The 18,941-nt window shown below is 38.9% G+C and overlaps 1 protein-coding gene across 4 annotated transcripts; it reads right to left on the bottom strand.

The window, feature by feature from the left end:
• Positions 1-4,784: 4,784 nt before the first annotated feature.
• Positions 4,785-17,016, bottom strand: LOC131304793 (zinc finger CCCH domain-containing protein 44-like). Of its 4 annotated transcripts, none has more exons than XM_058332182.1 (11): positions 16,254-17,016; positions 16,011-16,090; positions 13,629-13,816; positions 12,009-12,927; positions 11,753-11,880; positions 10,698-10,757; positions 10,557-10,607; positions 10,229-10,299; positions 7,746-7,900; positions 5,141-7,630; positions 4,785-4,999 (listed from the first exon to the last, which is right to left on the bottom strand). In XM_058332182.1, exons 1-10 carry the CDS (start codon positions 16,619-16,621, stop codon positions 5,148-5,150), a joined length of 4,503 nt encoding a protein of 1,500 aa, XP_058188165.1. In that variant the 5' UTR covers positions 16,622-17,016; the 3' UTR covers positions 4,785-4,999; positions 5,141-5,147. The 4 variants fall into 4 exon arrangements, with proteins under 4 accessions (XP_058188165.1, XP_058188167.1, XP_058188168.1 ...); XM_058332184.1 differs by having other exon boundaries at positions 4,785-5,532; positions 5,626-7,630; XM_058332185.1 differs by having other exon boundaries at positions 4,785-6,755; positions 6,924-7,630.
• Between the last annotated feature and the right edge of the window lie 1,925 nt (positions 17,017-18,941).

Here is an 18,941-nt window from a genome sequence, read left to right as displayed (position 1 = left end):
TTAATTTTGATGACACATTACCATCAACAAGTATATGTTTTAGGAATTCCAATCTTCTGTTTTAAAAGTTGATTTTTCAGCGAAATTGATATATTTACGGCAGCTAACCATATTCCATTACAGTAGTCAAAAGCAGAAAATATATACTGTATGTTTTTCTTCAACTTTTCACATTTGTTAGATGACCAAGAACAGAAGTGAGTCGATTTAGCCCGAGTATGCTCAAGAAGGCAGAGGCGGCTCTACATTCACCATTTCATGATCACATGAACACCGAAACAAATTTTTTTTGCTTATAATATATGTAAAAATTATGGGCTAACTTCTTTTTGAACACCCAACTCAAATAATATCAATGAACACCTAATTCTAATAATCATAGTCTTGAACACTTAACCCAAAAATAATTGAACACCCAACTCAAGCAATTGAACACTCAATCACAACCCAATTACATTCCATCAATCCAAATAATTCATAGTTGAACACCTAACACATTATCTCAAATAAAAACTCACAATCCTAATTGAAAAAAAGAAAGAGAAAAAGAAGAATCTGTGGTTTAAGTATTATGCATGTGTTCTCTCTCCCTCTCTATTGTCGATGGTCTTAATGTGTTAATTTTGCATTTGTAACAATAACTACTTTATTTTTTTTAATCTCGTTTGCTTGTAGAATTAAAGACAAAGCTTTAAAATTTTCAATAACATACATTCCCCGTTAGCTTGAATAATATTCCTTCGAATTTAAGATTAAGATAGAAAATCTCATCATGACATCCTAATGAACAATATATTTTTGAAAAAGGGTTGGCCTCAACATACTCTCTACGATTTCTTTCAAAATGGTTTTAGTAGATTAATACACCGATTAAATATTGGCAAAAAATATGATAACTCATCTAGTTAGAATAACTCTAAAATTTAAGTCCCTCCATTCTCAAAACACTATTGACTACGCAATACAACAACTTTTAAAAAAAAAAAATTTGATTTTTGGGGAAATTACAGTAAGCCCCCTCCAACTATACCTCGGTAACGAGTTGCCCCCTACATCGTTTAACTCGGACACTTAACTCCCTTCATCGTTTATCGCGTGACACTTAAGCACCCGTCCGTTAGTGAGCCGTTATGAATTTAACGGAAGAAGGTCATGTGAGCAATACATGACCTTATTAATGACAGGTCATGCCCTTATAAATACATAAGTATTTCAAATTTCAATCCGTTTGAACCAGGAAAAAGATTTTAGTTTTCTGATCATTTTATCCTAAATGGTCATAATTAAATTTTGACTCTAGGACTCTTGTTGACCTGTCCTAAGAACGTAGAATCAAATATCTCTTAGGGCTAATCAACGAAAGCCATAAAGTTAAAATTTAATTATGACCATTTAGGATAAAATGATCAAAAAACTAAAATCTTTCCACCGGTTCAAACGGATTGAAATTTGGAACACTTAATTTTTCAACCTCTTTATACCGTTTATATATTAAAAAATATGGTTAAAAAATTAAGTGTTCCAAATTTCAATCCGTTTGAACCGGTGGAAAGATTTTAGTTTTCTGATCATTTTATTCTTAATGGTCATAATTGTATTTTGGCTTTAGGGCTCTCGTTGATTAGCCCAAAGAAAGTCGTAGAATCAAATATCTCTTAGGGCTAATCAACAAGAGTCATAGAGTCAAAATTTAATTATGACCATTTAGGATAAAATGATCATAAAACTAAAATCTTTCCACCGGTTCAAACGGATTGAAATTTGGAACACTTAATTTTTTAACCATATTTTTTAATATATAAACGGTCTCTAAAGAGGTTGAAAAATTAAGTGTTCCAAATTTCAATCCGTTTGAACCGGTAGAAAGATTTTAATTTTTTGATTATTTTATCCTAAATGGTCATAATTAAATTTTGACTTTATGGCTCTCGTTGAATAGCCATAAGAGATATTTGATTCTACGACTTTCTTAGGACTAGTCAACCAGAGTTCTATAGTCAAAATTTAATTATGATCATTTAGGATAAAATGATCAGAAAATAAAAATCTTTCCCCCGGTTCAAACAGATTGAAATTTGGAACACTTATGTATTTATAAGGGTATGACCTGTCATTAATATGGTCATGTACTGCTCACATGACCTTCTTCCGTTAAATTCATAATGGCTCACTAACGGACGGTGCTTAAGTGTCACGCGATAAACGATGAAGGGGGTTAAGTGTCCGAGTTAAACGATGAAGGGGGCAACTCGTTACCGAAGTATAGTTGAAGGGGGCTTACTGTAATTTCCCCTTGATTTTTTGTTAAAAAATATGGTACATATTTTTAAGTTCTCATTTTGCCTCGTAGTTAATTTTCTAAAAATAAAAGTCATGTTTTTTTTGTCTACACTATTTATATTAATACATGAGGTTTTGCACATATATTATTGGTTGATACATCAGCTAGTAGAGTTAAGGTAATTTTTGAACAAGCTATCACAAATTTCTTGAGCCGCCACTGCAAGAAGGGTTCTAGTTCGGATTTGGATCAAGTCAAGCTTCTGCGTCGCACCTATACAGTGAATATCCTCCGTTAGTGCTTAATTAGTCGGAGGTGACCGGAAAATATTCCGATGGTTAAGTAAGTGAATGGAGGAGAGGAGGTAAGAATGGAAGAGTTTTAAGGTAGAGTAAACAACGTACTTCTTTGGAGGAGTTCTTCTATAACCACACTTAAACACACATCCACATGCTCAAGTGTGTAGGCTCCAAATATACTAGAACATGTAGTATGTGTGGGTGTACATTTGGGTGTGTAAAATGAATGTGGTTATAGAATTATTGTCTTCGGAGTTTGTCACTATACTTAAAAGTATATATGAAGTCCTTGCCTTCTAAGCATATGCATGTCCGACAGACCGACACACGAGGTAACTGGTTGGGCTGATGTCACATACATCAGAGAGGCGATTATTGCTCACATGTACGAACTCCTTCTGAGTGTGCACGTACTCGACAAAGCCGGTAAAACGCTTCAGCTGGTCTCAGTCATACAGATGGCAATTTCGCTTGCCCCGCCCCGTTTCCCGCCCCAAATGGGTAGGGGATCCGGGGATTATTTAGGGATCGGATAGGGTATGGAGATAATTTTTAAAAAAAAGTGGGGAACGGGTAGGGGGTGGATATGAGGTAGTACCCGCCCCGCCTCGATCCCTGCCCCATTAGCCTACTATATATAATACATAATTATATATATATATATATATATATATATATAGAGTTAGGTTCCGGTGAGGGATCCCTCATTTTAATAAAATGAGGGACTCCCCTTCCCGATTGAATTTCGATGATCCGAGCCGCTCAAAGTGATCAGAACGTGATTTTAAGGGTCCCCACGAGAAATCAGCAAAAAAAATGACCGGGAAGGGCTTTATCCGAGCAGTTTTCATTGAACGGTTAAAAAAAACTGCTCGGATGACGCCCTTCCCAGTCATTTTTTTTGCTGATTTCTCACCGGGACCCTTAAAATTACGTTCTGCACACATTGAACGGTTCGGATTTTCAAAATTTGATCGGAAAATGAAAGTCCCTCATTTTAACAAAATGAGGGATCCCTCACTTGAAAATTCCTCTATATATATATATACATAAGTTAGGGACTTAGGGTTCCTGATCCCCGCCCCAGCCCCACTAGCCTACTATATATATAGATAAGTTACGGTTTTTCCATTTTCCAGTCGCCTCTCTAAAGACTTACGTCTCCAATCCCAAGCCCCACTGGCCTACTCATCTTGTTTGTTTGAAACTGTTTTTATTTCAATTTGGTTTGTAATACACTATGGCAGCAACTATGTGACTGTTTTAATTTAAATTTGGTTTATAATGGCACTAGGGCAGCAGATGTGACTGTTTTCATTTTGATTTGGTTTGTAATGGCACTATGACAGCAACTGTGACTATTTTCCTTGGCATTTGGTTTGTAATGGCAGCGTAGATTGTTTTTTTTTTTTTTTTTTGAATTTAGTTTTTTGGTTCGTATTTTATGGCAGGTGACTTTTTTTTAAAAAGTTTTGGGATCTTTGGATCCCCGTTACCCGTTTGGGGCGGGGATAGAGGGTAAAAATAAATCCCCGGTGGGTATTGGGGCGGGGATGGGGAGGAATTTGAGTTCGAGAATCGGGGACGGAGATAGTGGTATCCACCCCCGACCCTCCCCATTGCCGTCCCTACTCAGTCATGACGTATGGAGCTAGACAATTAAGTGCTCATGGATGAGCTGCCTGCGGATCAAAAAAAAAATGGATGAGCTGCCTTCCCTGTACCACGCGAGGCGTACCGATAGGGTACGGCCGAACCGTTTGGGGAACCTGTCTGCCTGAGCCGGATATAATAGGATCAGAACAACTGAACTAGTCCGGCCCAATTGTTTGGATGAGCCCAATAGATGCGCTTCCTAGGCGTAGAGGAAACGCTGGCCCTCCGCGGGTAATGCCGTTCGGCCCACAGGGCTACTCCATTGTTCGGCCCACTACACAAAGATTTCCTAGTCGAACAGTTTTGAAAATGGGGACGCCAAATTCTGCTCTACCTTATATTAGAATATAGATATTTCCAATTCACCCATTAAAAGAAAGGAGTTTGGTTTCTCTGTTTGCAATGTCTTATCTATCTTTTCTTTCTTATTCCCGTTCAAAAATCCCACAGGAAGTTTAGCGTTGAAGACACACATACAAGCCGAAGCAAGCCACGAAATGTCATGTCAACCCCATTATCTAACTACAGCCTCTTCATCAACGAATGCATTAGCCAATAAAACATGTCGATTAGTATATATGTGAAACTGCATAGCCAGTAATTTGGTTGCAAGATATAGAATAGAAACCAGCTGAATAGGTCTTTTTTGACAACTAACAACAAATTATCTACACTCTCTCTTAGGCATCAATGTCACTCTATCCTGCCAAGCTATTCCAGGTCGATATCTACCAACGATCGTTCTGCAAAACAGCCAAGCTACCTGAAGCAAAAAATTGTATTATGCCATTGTAACTGAGTACTATTTCTCAGCTACACTTCAACATCAGCAATATGTAGATGACGCTTGTTCTACCAAAAAAATGATTTTACAGTAATTTTAATGCACCAGATAGACAGGAACCTCCTCATCATGGGTGGAAGTAGTCACAAAACGCTCCCTTCGTGCAATTTCCATTCTCGTAAAATTTACAAACTCCCTGCCCTTTGGGAGGAGCCCTAGAGTAACTTTCTGCACCACCGCCGCCATTGCCATGTATTGACTGCCTCCTCCATGATGACTCCCAGTCACTTAGACCTACAAATTTCTCCCCACCATATACTGGAAAGCTCTCAGACCCCATAAATCCAGCTGAAGTGCTCCAGTTCATGTTTATGTTTCCCTGTATTGTCCCCAAACCAGATCCCCATCCCACGTTATTTATTCCTCCCAAACCCAAGTTCATATTTCCCTGCATTGTTCCCCAGCTAGCGTTCATGGGTTTCTGCTCCGCTCTCTGAGAAGTGTTTGGTTGCCTGTTAGGACCAGCTTCAGTTTTGTTAACTGAAAAATAAGTGGGCTGCGTTTCCACATCCACTTCAAAGTTTGTAGAGGATTTCACACTACACCTTTTTACATGATCACTAACACGAGCCTGAGCCGCACCAAGTGGTTCATCTGTCATCATGGATTGACGAGGTAGAGTAATATCCCTCATGGAGCTCAAAGCATCACTTCTGCCTAAATTAAGCGGATGGCTCAATACACCAATGTTAGTGAAACAATCATTATTAGGATCCTGAAACAATTCATCATCAGAGTACATCATTGAAGTAGGGGAAGCCAAGCCGCATTGAGACTCCATTGCATCAACTTCAGCTAACAGATCTGAGACCGATTCTTCATCCAAAGTGCTAAACTCAATGGGCTCAAGACGCCATGTGGATTCATTGAATACAGGTTGTGGTGGGGAAGGAGGAGTAAGTTGGTCACACTTAGAAGTAGGAGTAGCTGCGTGATCACTGGCCAATTCAGGCGGTTTCAACGAAGTCACAGAACCAAGGCCTGAATCCCCTTCCTCAACAGAGGGTTTTGCACGAGCAGGGGAACATCCACTCCATTCATCCGCTGTTTCACGACATTGTCTCTCGCCACCCACCACCAGACTAGAAGCACTGCTCCCACTGGAGCCAGAATCTTGAACAGGACATTTTGAGGAGGCTGGTTGTTTATTTTCAGCAGCCTCAGTTTTCTTGTTCCCATCCCCTAGCATCAGCAGGGGACTTGGCAGATTTTGCATATTTGAGTCAGCTTTCTCGTCACTATAACTCAGCTCTGGTGTGGGACTTGGACTTGGACTTGGCAGGTTATATAAACCAGAATCTTGCACAGGAAGACTTAAAGGCGCAGAAGGCTCAGCTTTAATCGCCTGACCTTCCAAGTCCCCATTGCTAGTTATTGGCGTTGGACTGGGTAGACTTGGGATATTGGTTTCCAATTTTGGATCTGATGAATCAGATGACCTAGCCACAGATTCAAAACCAGAGTTAGAATCCCCATTCTTTGAATTTCCACCAGATGACTGTCCTGGAGAGCCCTGAGATTGGTTCACATGACTCTCTTCACCACTAGCCTGAAATGTTGTGCTTTCATGTGAAGTCAAATTTCCATCAGTTGAAGCAAAGCTACATATTTTTTCCTCTTGTCTCTTCCCTTGATGTAAAGAAGTTCCATCCTGCTGTCCGAGTGGACAATTCACCTGGGGATGATCAGAATTAACGTTGTTAGGCTTGAGCGAGTCCAAGAACTGAGAAGAACTTCCTGTGGGACCATCAGTTTTATTAACAGGCGCTTGCCAATTGGAGGATTGAGAGCCCCAACCATCACTATTCGTGGATTCGCTGTTACAAGTATATGGCGCTACTACCTTATTACCGTTCATGCTAGTTGTATTCACAATGCCACTGCTCCTATCATCCAAGTAATTTAATCTATTACCAGGGGCAATAACTCCCTGAGATGGTAAAGAGATATTGGACTGCAACGGAAAGACTTTACAGAACTTCCCATTCAATACATCAGTTAAGAGAACAGAGTCAACTTCTTCATTATTTATGCACCATATCCTCATTTCAGGCGGGAAGTATCCAGTTGTACTCCACTTGCGCAGCTGCACAACACAAAATGGTCCTTGAATTTTTCCATTTGGGTCCCGGTAGTGCCACAATTTGTCTGTTTCACTATCATTCGCAGATGGTGCACTCCCAGCAGAGAGAGATGAAATGGAAGTTTCTGGTGCACGCACACGAAAAGATTCAGACCTCAGCACAGCTTGATTGTTCTGACCACCACCCACAGAACCACAAGAGTCAACCCTGTTCCCCGGTTTTGCCGAACAATTTGTTGCACATGAATCCTTGCCCTCATAACAGGAGTCATAGGCTCTCTGTACAACCCTGCTAGGAGCTCCATTTTCCAAATAAAATTTAGTAGGCAGGCTTCTATTTTGACCACAGGTATTTAACTTTTTCCACGGCCTAGTCCCCGAACTCTTCTGACTATCACCATTCTGTGCAGAGATTGACTCCCTCCTTTTTCTACCGAACCCAGAATATCTTGGTTTAACATTATCACCTGCATATATCACCAGCAATAGTCAATATGATAGACTTCTCTGAATGAATGAAGAAAAGTGAAATAGATCGTTTATAAAGGTCATGTTCTATATTTTCTAGGCAATGCAAGGGACCTTGTTTCTTATCGTCAACTTCTCCAACATCTTGATCGGAGTCACAATTCGGATCCATCTTAGGATCGGCATGAACCTCAGGAATCTCATGCAACCTGCGCTGGCGTTCCTCCGGTGTCTTCAGAAGCTCTAATTTCTCTATACATTCTCTGAGCGTGAACTTGAGTCAAGGAATCCTCAATGAAATAGGAAAGTTTTATTCCCATTATTAGTCCTCAAATAGAGAGAGAGAGAGAGAGAGAGAGAGAGAGAGAGAGAGAGAGAGAGAGAGAGAGGAACCAATTTCCTTGCCATTTTATCTTGTATGGGATCATTATGCAGAACATAAATATATCATCGGATTTGCAGCTTGATAGTATGAACTATGATGCACAGGAATCTCTGGGATAGAACAGAAAAAGCAAGTTTGGAATAACTCACAATCAGACAAAAAATAACTTCGAAGACTTCCATCTATCCATTAAAAACAGTTTCTCTTAGTGTAGATCCCTGAAGCTACAAACTGCCAGTCAACTTGATCAGCATTACCCATACAACCCTATTTATTTATTGGGAAAATTTCAAAATGACACCTGAACTTTGCACCAAATGTCACAGAGACACCTGAACTTAAGTTTATTTCAATTAAACACTTGTACTAACAAAATTCCCAAATTTAGACACCTGAACTTGAGTTTATTTCAATTAAACACCTGTACTAACAAAATCTCCAAATTTAGACCCCCGCCGTTATACTCCGTCCCAAAAATTGCTGACATGGCATCTCCAACTCGTTTAAGTTGCCTCATTGCACATGTTTTTTTGCCCAAACCCAGTTCTTCTTTCTGCTCAGCATACTTCTAATGATGGGTTTCGCTTGGATGCATCATCCCCTGTTGGAAACATGTGCAATGGGGCAAGTTAAACGGGTTGGAGATGCCATATCAGCAATTTTTGGGACGGAATATAATGGCGGGGTCTAAATTTGGGGATTTTGTTAGTACAGGTATTTAATTGAAATAAACTTAAGTTTAGGTGTCTAAATTTGGGGATTTTGTTAGTACAGGTGTTTAATTGAAATAAACTTAAGTTCAGGTGTTTCTGTGACATTTGGTACAAAGTTCAGATGCCATTTTGAAATTTTCCCTTATTTATTTCATGAAAACAAAGATTCACTCCTTCCAATTCGTATTTAGTTTCAGGAGATACTAAGAAATGGCTTGAAAGGTCAGTGACTCCGCTAGATTATGAACGGGCAACAGCATTTGGTCTCAGACTGGGTTCTCAAACTAATTTTACGCATGATGGGTACAAGCTTCCCAAAACTTGAGCTGCAACAAGTTTCTTTCTTTTTCTTTTTTTTGGAACTGCAGCAACAAGTTGGCATGAATCTTTTTTCCCCACTACCTTGACTATTTTCACCATGAAGTGTTCTTAAATCTTTATTCGCTTTGCCCACGACCATGGAAGAGCTCAGTGTAAGAAACTCACAAACAAAGCAGTCATCAAACTTCAATGGAAATGAAGAAACTACATAATCTAACATGCTATTGTGGCTACCTGTATATCCATAGCTACCTGCACGTTCATTAGGCTCATCCCTCAGAACAGACTCCAGCTATACTAATTTAACTATGCAGAGAAGCTACCTTAAAGTCTCCAGGATCAGCATCTGCCCTAGGTCTCTCTGGACATTTGACCCATAATGGTAAATGTATGTATGGTGAAGTCATCTATTACTAAGTTCAGTAAACAAAATTCGGTTGATCCAAGTTTTGGCTCGCGGGGTCATTTAATATTCGATGAGCTAAGCCCGAGCTTCATTTAATAGCTCGTCTAATAAAAGAACTGAACCGGGTCTCAGCTGGTTGTGTTCCAAAAATTAGCATATGATGTATGTTTGTGATTTTCTAAACTTCTCGGCGGTTCATTAAACCATTTGACTCTGACAAGTACATACAATAACATTCCAAAAGGAGAAGACAAACTACTGTTTCAAGGTTTTGTCTAGGTTTTGTCTGGCACTAAGCTGGTATTAACAACTCCTGATTACAGTTTCAAAGCAATTCTTAGACTTACTAAGCAAAGCCAAAATATGCTGGTAAGCTCATGAGTATGCATGGCTGCGCTGCTGGGCTTGTCATGTACGCTAACCTAGCCCGCACATACCTTTCAAGTAATTGAGCCAAGGCCAAACACCACAAGCTAGGCTTGGCCCATTTGTGGCCATGTTTACGAGGTCATGTGGACTCGTATCTTTACACTCCCTCAATTCCATTTCCAAACAGAGACAAAAGCCTTAACTTCTTTCTTTTCTTTATTCTTTTGTTCTCTTTGCTTCAGCTGGTTCTTCCAACAGCCATATCACATATATACAAATAGTTCAATCTGATAACTAAATAGTTCAAGTTGATGTGAAAATCTTTCTATCAGGTATAAGATATTAGATCTTGTGATATGAGCTATGAAATATTCAAAAAAACACTCGATAAACAAAAGGATATCCCTTTTTATGCCCCTTTTCACTCGCTCGATCCCGAAGATGATTTAGCCGTAACACCTCTGTTTCCAGCCACTAGTAAATAAAGCAAAGAGGAAAAAAGAAAGCAATAAGAGGATCATCAAAGGAGCAGAGCGAATTCTGAAATCAAGTCTACCAACATGCGGTAACCATGACAAGACAATAGATCGATTAATGAGAGAGAGAGAGAGAGAGAAAGAGAGAGAGAGAGAGAGAGAGAGAGAGAGAGAGAGAGAGAGAGAGAGAGTAGATAACAAATCTGCACCATTATCTGGTGCTTGTGCATTATAATAGAAAGCTAAACAACTTACATCATTCAGTCTCACTTCCTGAAGTGCGACTGCTTTCTCCTGTACCTGGCCCTAGAACCATGCATGGATATCCTTAGCAAGAAATCTTACATATATGTTTTGATGAATAAGTACAAGTAGCATATATAGATATAAACTTACTACGGTTAATCTTTTAACAAGCCCGCATTTAATACTTTGACGCAAACGTCTGCATTCATCCTGAAAAAGTATATTACATCAAAACAGATAACAAGATGATATCTCGTAACAATACCAGGTATTCATGCACAAAAGCAGAGAGTTGTGTAGTGAATCTCCAAAATAAAATACTTGAATGGAGTCTAGGTTTAAATATCTGACTTCATGCAGATAACCTAATCTAATCCATATATCTCCGACTCATTTGCAACAAAACCTAGTCAGTTTTTTTTTTTGAACAACAAAAGAGAAAAGAACAACATAGTCAGTGATATGCAGCACAAATCAATAGTTGGTCCACCTTGGAACAAGAACACATTACAAAGGATTTGTTGCCAAGCATGACAAACCTGGTACTTGGGGATTATACATGTCTAGTATAGCATTTGTTCAAGACCAAGTTTAAATTTCGCGTTTGTGACATACTTTGACAATATGCATCCGAAGTTGTCCATAATAGCCCAAAACCACTATTTAGCATAAATAAATGAGTGTCTAAAAATAACGAACAATATCACCCTATCAGTCTTTTCTTCTCCTTTTCTTTTTCACCCATGCATCCATTGTCAACCCCGAAAAGTAACCATCATTTCTTTCCGCCGAGTGATGCTTTCTGTTATCTGCGGGTGGGCTCAATTATTGGCCAGTTAGGATTGCTGGGGCGGAAATTGCCACATAATTATAAGCAGATGAGCGCTTTAGACTGTTGTTGGTCATAGAATCATGTCAATAATAGGTTTTATAACACAAAAATAAGCCCAGCAATACCTATAAAACTTCATCCAGGTATGAGAGTAAAACACACAGTACTCATTTAGTGTTAAGCCAAAAAAGGACAAATAAAACTAAACATTTCATAAAACCATATCTATATAAGATCCATACAAAGAGCAAAACTTTTTTTCCCAGAAACGATCCCAAAATATAGGAAATGGTTTATCTAACCATTGGTGGGTGCCAAAAAGAAGCGAATCAAGGAGTAACAGAGTATGAAGTCAAGTATCATGTTTAATCACCTCAGAAAAGGCTTGGTTTGAAATCACATCAATGGATATGGTCTCTTTCTTGTCCAAGTTTAATATTTCCAGCATGAAGTCTGCTGTCTTTTCCCCAATTTTATAAGGTAAAGCCGCCTTACTCGTACCTAAAAGACAGATATCCACATTGCAGATTATCAGATGTCTGTATCATTAACCCTTTTTTCCTAACAAGGAGATTATATACCATTTACAATCCAGATTAAGATTATATTAAAATGCTATAAAGGTATACCTACAACTTGGACAAGCCTATACATATCTTGCTTCTGATCGTTATTGGAAATTCTTATTCGCACAATCGAGCCAACCACCTTTTCGTGGAATTTCCCAGAATCCACAACTAAGCTTTCCATCAAATTACGACGCAAATAAATCAAGTTAATGTTGTGAACATCAATTGCAGCATATTCATCCAGATTTACTTGTGGTCCTCTCTCCTCAATCTTCATACGAGTTTTCCGCTTCTTATCTTTACCCGTCATCAGCAGGTTCTCATTGTTCCCACCAACCTCCGCCTGGCTCAGAACAGTATCAACAATGATGCCTTGAATAACGTCTTTCTTGAAATCCTCTTTTATGTGAAAGTGAAATTCGAGAAGCTTTAACATTTCAAAGTGACCAACACGAGGTTTTCCAAACAGTTTTTTAAGCCTCAAATCACAAATGATTTGGCTTTTCTTAGAGGGATCCCGTAGATTATCTCTCTTTATGTAGTCTAGCAAAAGAGTCTGTACATCAAACTGAGACAACACAGATGTATCCCCATTCCTCATGTGTGCAACAAACTCCAAGAGGTCCTTGGATGCCCACTCAGTGGATTCATTTGAAGCATTGCCTTGGTCACAACTTGATTTACTCGTGGGTGGAGAGTCCCCATGGTTAGGTAACTTTGGCTGTTCCGTTGTCCTCCTTTCGGAATCATTTGACTCCTGCTGACCAACAGGAATGTTGAAAAAAGAAGAAACTTTGCTGTTATTACCACCATAACGCATTTTCAAAGATTTGTTACAAGCCACAGCACCGCCTTCTTTCCAGGGATTTTTAGCTTGAATAAGATCGTCTACAGTTAGAGAGAGTTTCTCCTTCAAGTATACCCAGTAGACCTTGAAAAGGTACTCCCAGCTACTCTTGTCATCAAAATCTACTTGAGGCTGCACAAGGTATTTGCATAAGTTAAAGTGGCATTAGAACGTAGGAAAGAACTAATAAGAAAGCATAAGGTACATGTTTGATGCAGATAGGGAATTCATTCAGATATTACTAATTCGGAAATCAAGAACCATCCAGCCACCTCTTTATCTTTCTCAGAGAGTACTACTTTTTTATATCTTGTTTGCTGTATCTTTCCTTCTGACATTTTCTGTAAATGAAATAAGAAGCATGGCCATAAAGATGAGAGACTACACGCATTGCCTCTACATCGGATGCAAATAGCAGGTATGTGTGTGTGTTGGGAGAGAAAAGCAGGGCCACCAAAACTCAAATTTTGTAAGTCCTACTCTGGTCCCATGCCCATCATGCTGACCACACAAAAATGTCTCCTCGACACTCCTCCGGCTCTCATCTTCCAGTCCTTATGCAGCCCATTAAAAGGACTTCAAATAAAAATAAAAACAGTTGACTTGTGAGGCAGTTTAACCATCCACTAAGATTCAATTTGGGGCTGAAGTCCTCAAAGCTAAACCTGATTGGACCAAGTTTAGAAAATATATAGAGCGAAGACAGCAAATTTGAGAATAGAGAAAGACCTTCATTAAGCTTGTGCTCATTCAAGTGACTTGAGCCAAGTTCGAAATCAGAGGCGATTATAAGAAAAGTTCAACAACATGGAAAGATGGAGAATTATGCCTACCATTTCCTTGTTCCCTTGATCATTGTTTTCAATCAGCATGATAGTTCTCATACATGTTGTACAAAATCCTTTATTCTCTCGTACACACAAGTAATCAGCTTTTTTGGTGCATGCTTTGCACAATGAATATGTACAAGTGTAGCACATGTAATGCGCAGCCTTCTCACAGATACTACATATATGCCATCCTGAAATTCACAACACAACAATGAATTTCAAAGGAGCGTGCAACCTTAGTATTAGCATTAATGTTAATAATGGATATCCAAATAAGATAAGTATTTGATACATGCAAGCAATAACCAGAGATAGGAAGACCAAAATTCGGTAGATTGCCTGACTGTTGAAGTAGCGCCAAAAAGGTGCATTGATGGCCAAGGATTAATGATACGCATGCATCAACCAAAATAAAGATGGATAAAATTATTGGTCTTTGTAGGCATTCAACTGTAGCAAGGGAAAGTTCAAGTGGAATTGGAATCAATTTAGGCCTTCTCCTCCCAATAGCATTTGCAGGACAGTAGTCTCGTCCCTCCTTCCATTGCATAAACTGGTCTTTGTTGCATGTGACCAAACCACTCTAGTCTATTCTCTATTAACGTATTTCAATTGGTGCTACTCTTACCTTTCACAGATGCTTTCGTATCTAATTCTCTCCTATTATTACCTCTTATCCATCTAGACAATTAAGAATTCCCATGTTGACATTAAAATTACAATGTACTGCCATTTACTTGAAACCATGTTTCAGCATTGTCAATAAATACATGTGTAAAGTACAGTACAATAAGAAACTAGAGGAGAATAACAGAACTCGAGTTTAATTCAACGGTTAACTGAACAAAAATTGGAATATTAATTTATAAACATGGCCAGATACATAGGTAGGTCCAAAATGAGCCTCTTTGCAAGAAGTGTCAGAATATTGCGTAGAAATTCAGAAAAAAAATAATTTGCATATATTACACTTCTAGTAAGCTTCGGTACCTTTAATTCACTATAAACAATCACTTAACGAAGTGTGAGCATTGCCAAATACAAGAAAAACAAAAACAAAAAATCATACAATGATATTATGGCATTTGTAGTATAAATCACCTAACACAGGAACCATATTCGTTGTTTCATTTCCACCGGAATTTGGTTTTCACCACGTAGGACCCCTATAAATCAGTTGGGATGTACACTAGGCAAATAATAGAATTCAAAATGATGATTAGAGAAGACCCCGGCGCTACTAAATGATAATTAGAAAAGCCGGGTTACCTAGATCGTGGATCATTGAAGTAAGTGGAACGGGACGCCATATCCTTCAGAATGCGGCACAGTGTGGGTAGGATTCTCCGGATCATTTGCTCAGAACAAAATTAGTTCGTTCCCAATGCGGAACATTTTAGGATGGTTTTAGTAGAAGTAGCATCTGTATATGATGCCATACTTATCTAATCATTAATGTGATCAATTTTTTGTTATACGAGAGTGTACTTACCATCAGCATGCCATTTTTTTCATCCGATCGAATGAATCCCCATTCCAGTTCGCAATATAAGGGATCGTTCGGACGCAATCACACTACATAGCAATTAAGGCGAATTGTTGTAACCTTGCTTCTGCAGCTTATTCTTGCGTCTTCTCCCACTGTTATTGTTAGGTTTCAAAACCTCCCAACAAACCGTCAATATACCTCAATTTTGGATATGACGTGTCAAAAGTCGTTCACATCCAACTTAAGCTCCAACCACCCCAGTCAATGCATGTTGTGGTTTTATTGTCATATTCTCCAAAACAGTAAGGCCCTTCAGGTAGTACTTACTGTCTTGAAGCTCAATTCGATATTGTGGTTTCCGCTATTGTGTGACGCGTGAGAGCTAACTTGCATTCCCAGTTTGTCAGGTAATTCTCAATAATTTCATTTAAGTGCGAGTGTGAAAGTAGAACCTTAACCGACAAGGCGATCGATATTGTGGTTTCCGCTATTGTGTGACGTACTGACGTGTGAAAGCTAAATTGCATTCCCAGTTTGTCAGGTAATTCTCAATAATTCATTTTCGTGCGAGTGTGAAAGTAGAACCTTAATCGACAAGGCGACAAATACTGCGAATAGGAACAAAAGAACGTGAGCATCCCCGATTAATTTCTTCATTACCTTTTTTCGCTTTATAGGCTGTCCGTTGTTGATAACTCATCATGTAATATGGCAATGTGATGAGTACGAAATGCTAAAATTTAGTATCATGGAGGAGAATATAACACATTCAATCCAAAAACCAACACAAAGATATTTACATATGACTTATGAGAGAAACATATGGCAGCATAACCTAACAACAACACATGCAACACTAAGTAGTAGTCTTATGAACAAAGTACATAGCAACATACCGCAATTCCATTTAGCCTTCGATCGAAAAAATGCCTCATCCCGCTTAATACAAGCTGGATGGTATGCCTTTGGGCAGCCCCTACAAATTAAACAAATCACTACTAGTCAATCAACAAATATGAAAAAGGTTGTCATTTTTGAAGCGTACTTCGTTGCTTTAGTTAGTAGGAACTACAGTAGATCCAGAGCTAGAAAGTAATGCTGAAATGTACTAACCAAATAGTAACCAAAACAAAACTCACCGGCGATCGCACAGCACGAGGCTCCCGCCATCAAAACATATAAAACAAACATCCTCTTCTTCTTCCTCCTCTTTTATCTTCTTCATCGGTGGCGGCCTGGGCTGACCTCTCGCCGGCCGCCCTCGCCTCCGCTTACCAACTCCCTCTTCATCGACGTTGACCTCCGTCTTGACCTCCACAAGCACCGCAGCAAGAGCAGCAGCCTCCCCACCGCCGGCAGCTGTGACCACCGGCGAAACCCCGGCGAGATGCTGCGAGTCGACCATTTCTGCAATCGGGTCGCACTCAATTACGTCGCCGTTTCGGTTCTCGATCTCCGTACATGGACCGGACTCAAGACACGAAGACGACTTATCTAGTCCTTCCATAGAAGAATCCTCCTAGGCCTGGACTATCGCAAAAACCCTAGATTTCCTCTGAACGCGGTTCTAGGTTTTGATCGCGGCCACATCGATGTGGACTGCCCGACGCCGTCTTCAAGTGGTAAATACAAAGAAGTTCGGACCAAGACGAAATCACTTGTTACGCTTTTAGAGAGAGAGAGAGAGAGAGCGTGTGGGAGTTTCCGATTGGGGTGAGTGTTGTGTTGTTGTGAGCTGTTAATTAGCTTTAGGCGACAGGATGAAAGCGTCAAACACGGCTCCTCGGTTGGGTTTGGGGACGAGTTTATCTCTCTCTCTCTCTCTCTACTATGGGATTGATTCTTTCTTTTCTTCTCTCCTCTCCTCTCCTCTCCTCTATAGTCTATACTGTAGTCTTTTTTCTCTCTTTTTTACCAACACGTGATTGCCATTTAGTATAGTTCAACACGGAGTCATAGTCAGACAGAGAGACTCGACTCCATCGCACAAACTTTTTTTAGTACCAATGGTGAGACGTCTGGACTAGTTTGCACGTAACTTAATTAATTAATTTTTCTGTCCAATTAAAGGCAGCAAATCATTTTCATAGAGATTAAAGAATTCACAATGAATTGTTTTTTTATGATCTGATCCCAATAATCAAATCTGATAAATTGGGCGAAAAGCAAATCCACCAATTGACCGGACTCAACCGTGGGCTCCATAACCACAATTTTTGACTTCTATGTATATGTATGTATCGGGTTCCACTTTTTGGCTGCCACTGCCCACCCCACCCTTGATGTATTGCCATGTGTAGTGGACAAACTATGAATAAAGAGGTGGACCAACTGTTGTAAAAACGACAGTTTGGTGGCCAAGTTATATTATTCTATTCTCTCTTTTTTTTTTTGTGTGTTTTAATCCGCATTGTATTCTGTTTTTTACTGTTAGATTTTTTTTACTGTCATCGTAAAATGGATGCTCTCTTGTTTTTTTCAATGCTATGCTTGGAATGAAGTCTTGGACTATATATATATATATATATATATATACACTTGTAAAAAATATACTAGTAGTAGTAGTACCTACCGCATAGTCCTCCTAGTGGCCCACACATAAGTTGTTGTTTCATTCCATAATGCCTCAATTATTAAGGACCAGTTTACTTTCGGTTGATTGTTTGGTACTATAAATAAATAACAATGGCTTCCTCCAAACTTGAGAAAGTGTTACTGTTACCCCCCAAAAGGGGGGCCAATTACGTTACGTACCCCATGATTTTCTTCCGAATATTCCATTCGTAATAAGCAGTAAAATATAGCAATCCTCGACACTTTTGGTTAATAAGTAACAGTGCTACCTTCCGGTTCACTTGCACTAGGAAAGCAACATTTGAGATTTACGTGAGATGGTTTTTAAGCGCTCTTCTGTCTTTTCAAACAACTCATGTCAAGTTTATGCAGGCACTCTGCAACAGATTTACATAAGCATATGCCTATATGTTTTTATTATGTATTTTTTATATACTTGTGATGTGGTCGATGCTGGTTATCCTATATAATATATGTTATCAAAATTTAACAAGTAAAATTTCACCATCTGCACTGGTAGCCACTGTTACATAATTAAGATAAATAATAGCTATATATATTTGTTTTATATATCTTCCGACATTACTTCCAATTGCTACAAACCTCAACGGCTATGTTTTAGGCATCGTTATTGGTGTTATTGTATTGTTTGCAAATTAACGCTACTATTGGTTTGTACCATCTCCGCATATGAAAATTGTTGATGTTCTCAACTACCATTGTTGGTTGTCTTCACCATATTGTACAATATTCTTGTCAAATAGTATCGACAATATTCTATATTTGGTGAGGCTAGTTCCTTTAATAAGGACCATGGGACTTCGTCCTTCTCATCGTATTCTTTTGTTTGAATACTTATCAAATATTTATGCTAGTTAACTAAATTAATCCTTATCAATAATGTCAATCACCTCTATCACGACCAATTGGAATTTATCTGTATTTCTTTGCAAGCTCTCGAGATTTTTACAGTGATCGTTTAACATTTGGGTCAGCTTTAATAATGTAAACAAGTATTTATTTGAGTCTCGCAATGTCAACTTATTAAACACAAATCAAGTGGTGTATATTTTTACATAGTATTTAATGCAGCAAATCTCACATATTTGAAATTGGGACAAACATTATAGCGGTGAAGGAACTAACCGCTATAATGTTATGTCTCTCGTAGATCCTATGCCATGTACCACAACAATAGAAAATCATATAGAAAATGAGAAGAAGACCAAATTCACCTTCGCGCTTATTATATA

This window comes from Rhododendron vialii, chromosome 10a (assembly GCF_030253575.1).
Source record: "Rhododendron vialii isolate Sample 1 chromosome 10a, ASM3025357v1".
Lineage (NCBI taxonomy): Eukaryota > Viridiplantae > Streptophyta > Magnoliopsida > Ericales > Ericaceae > Rhododendron > Rhododendron vialii.
Note: the sequence above shows the minus strand (reverse complement) of the source record. Positions and strands in the feature narration are given on the sequence as shown.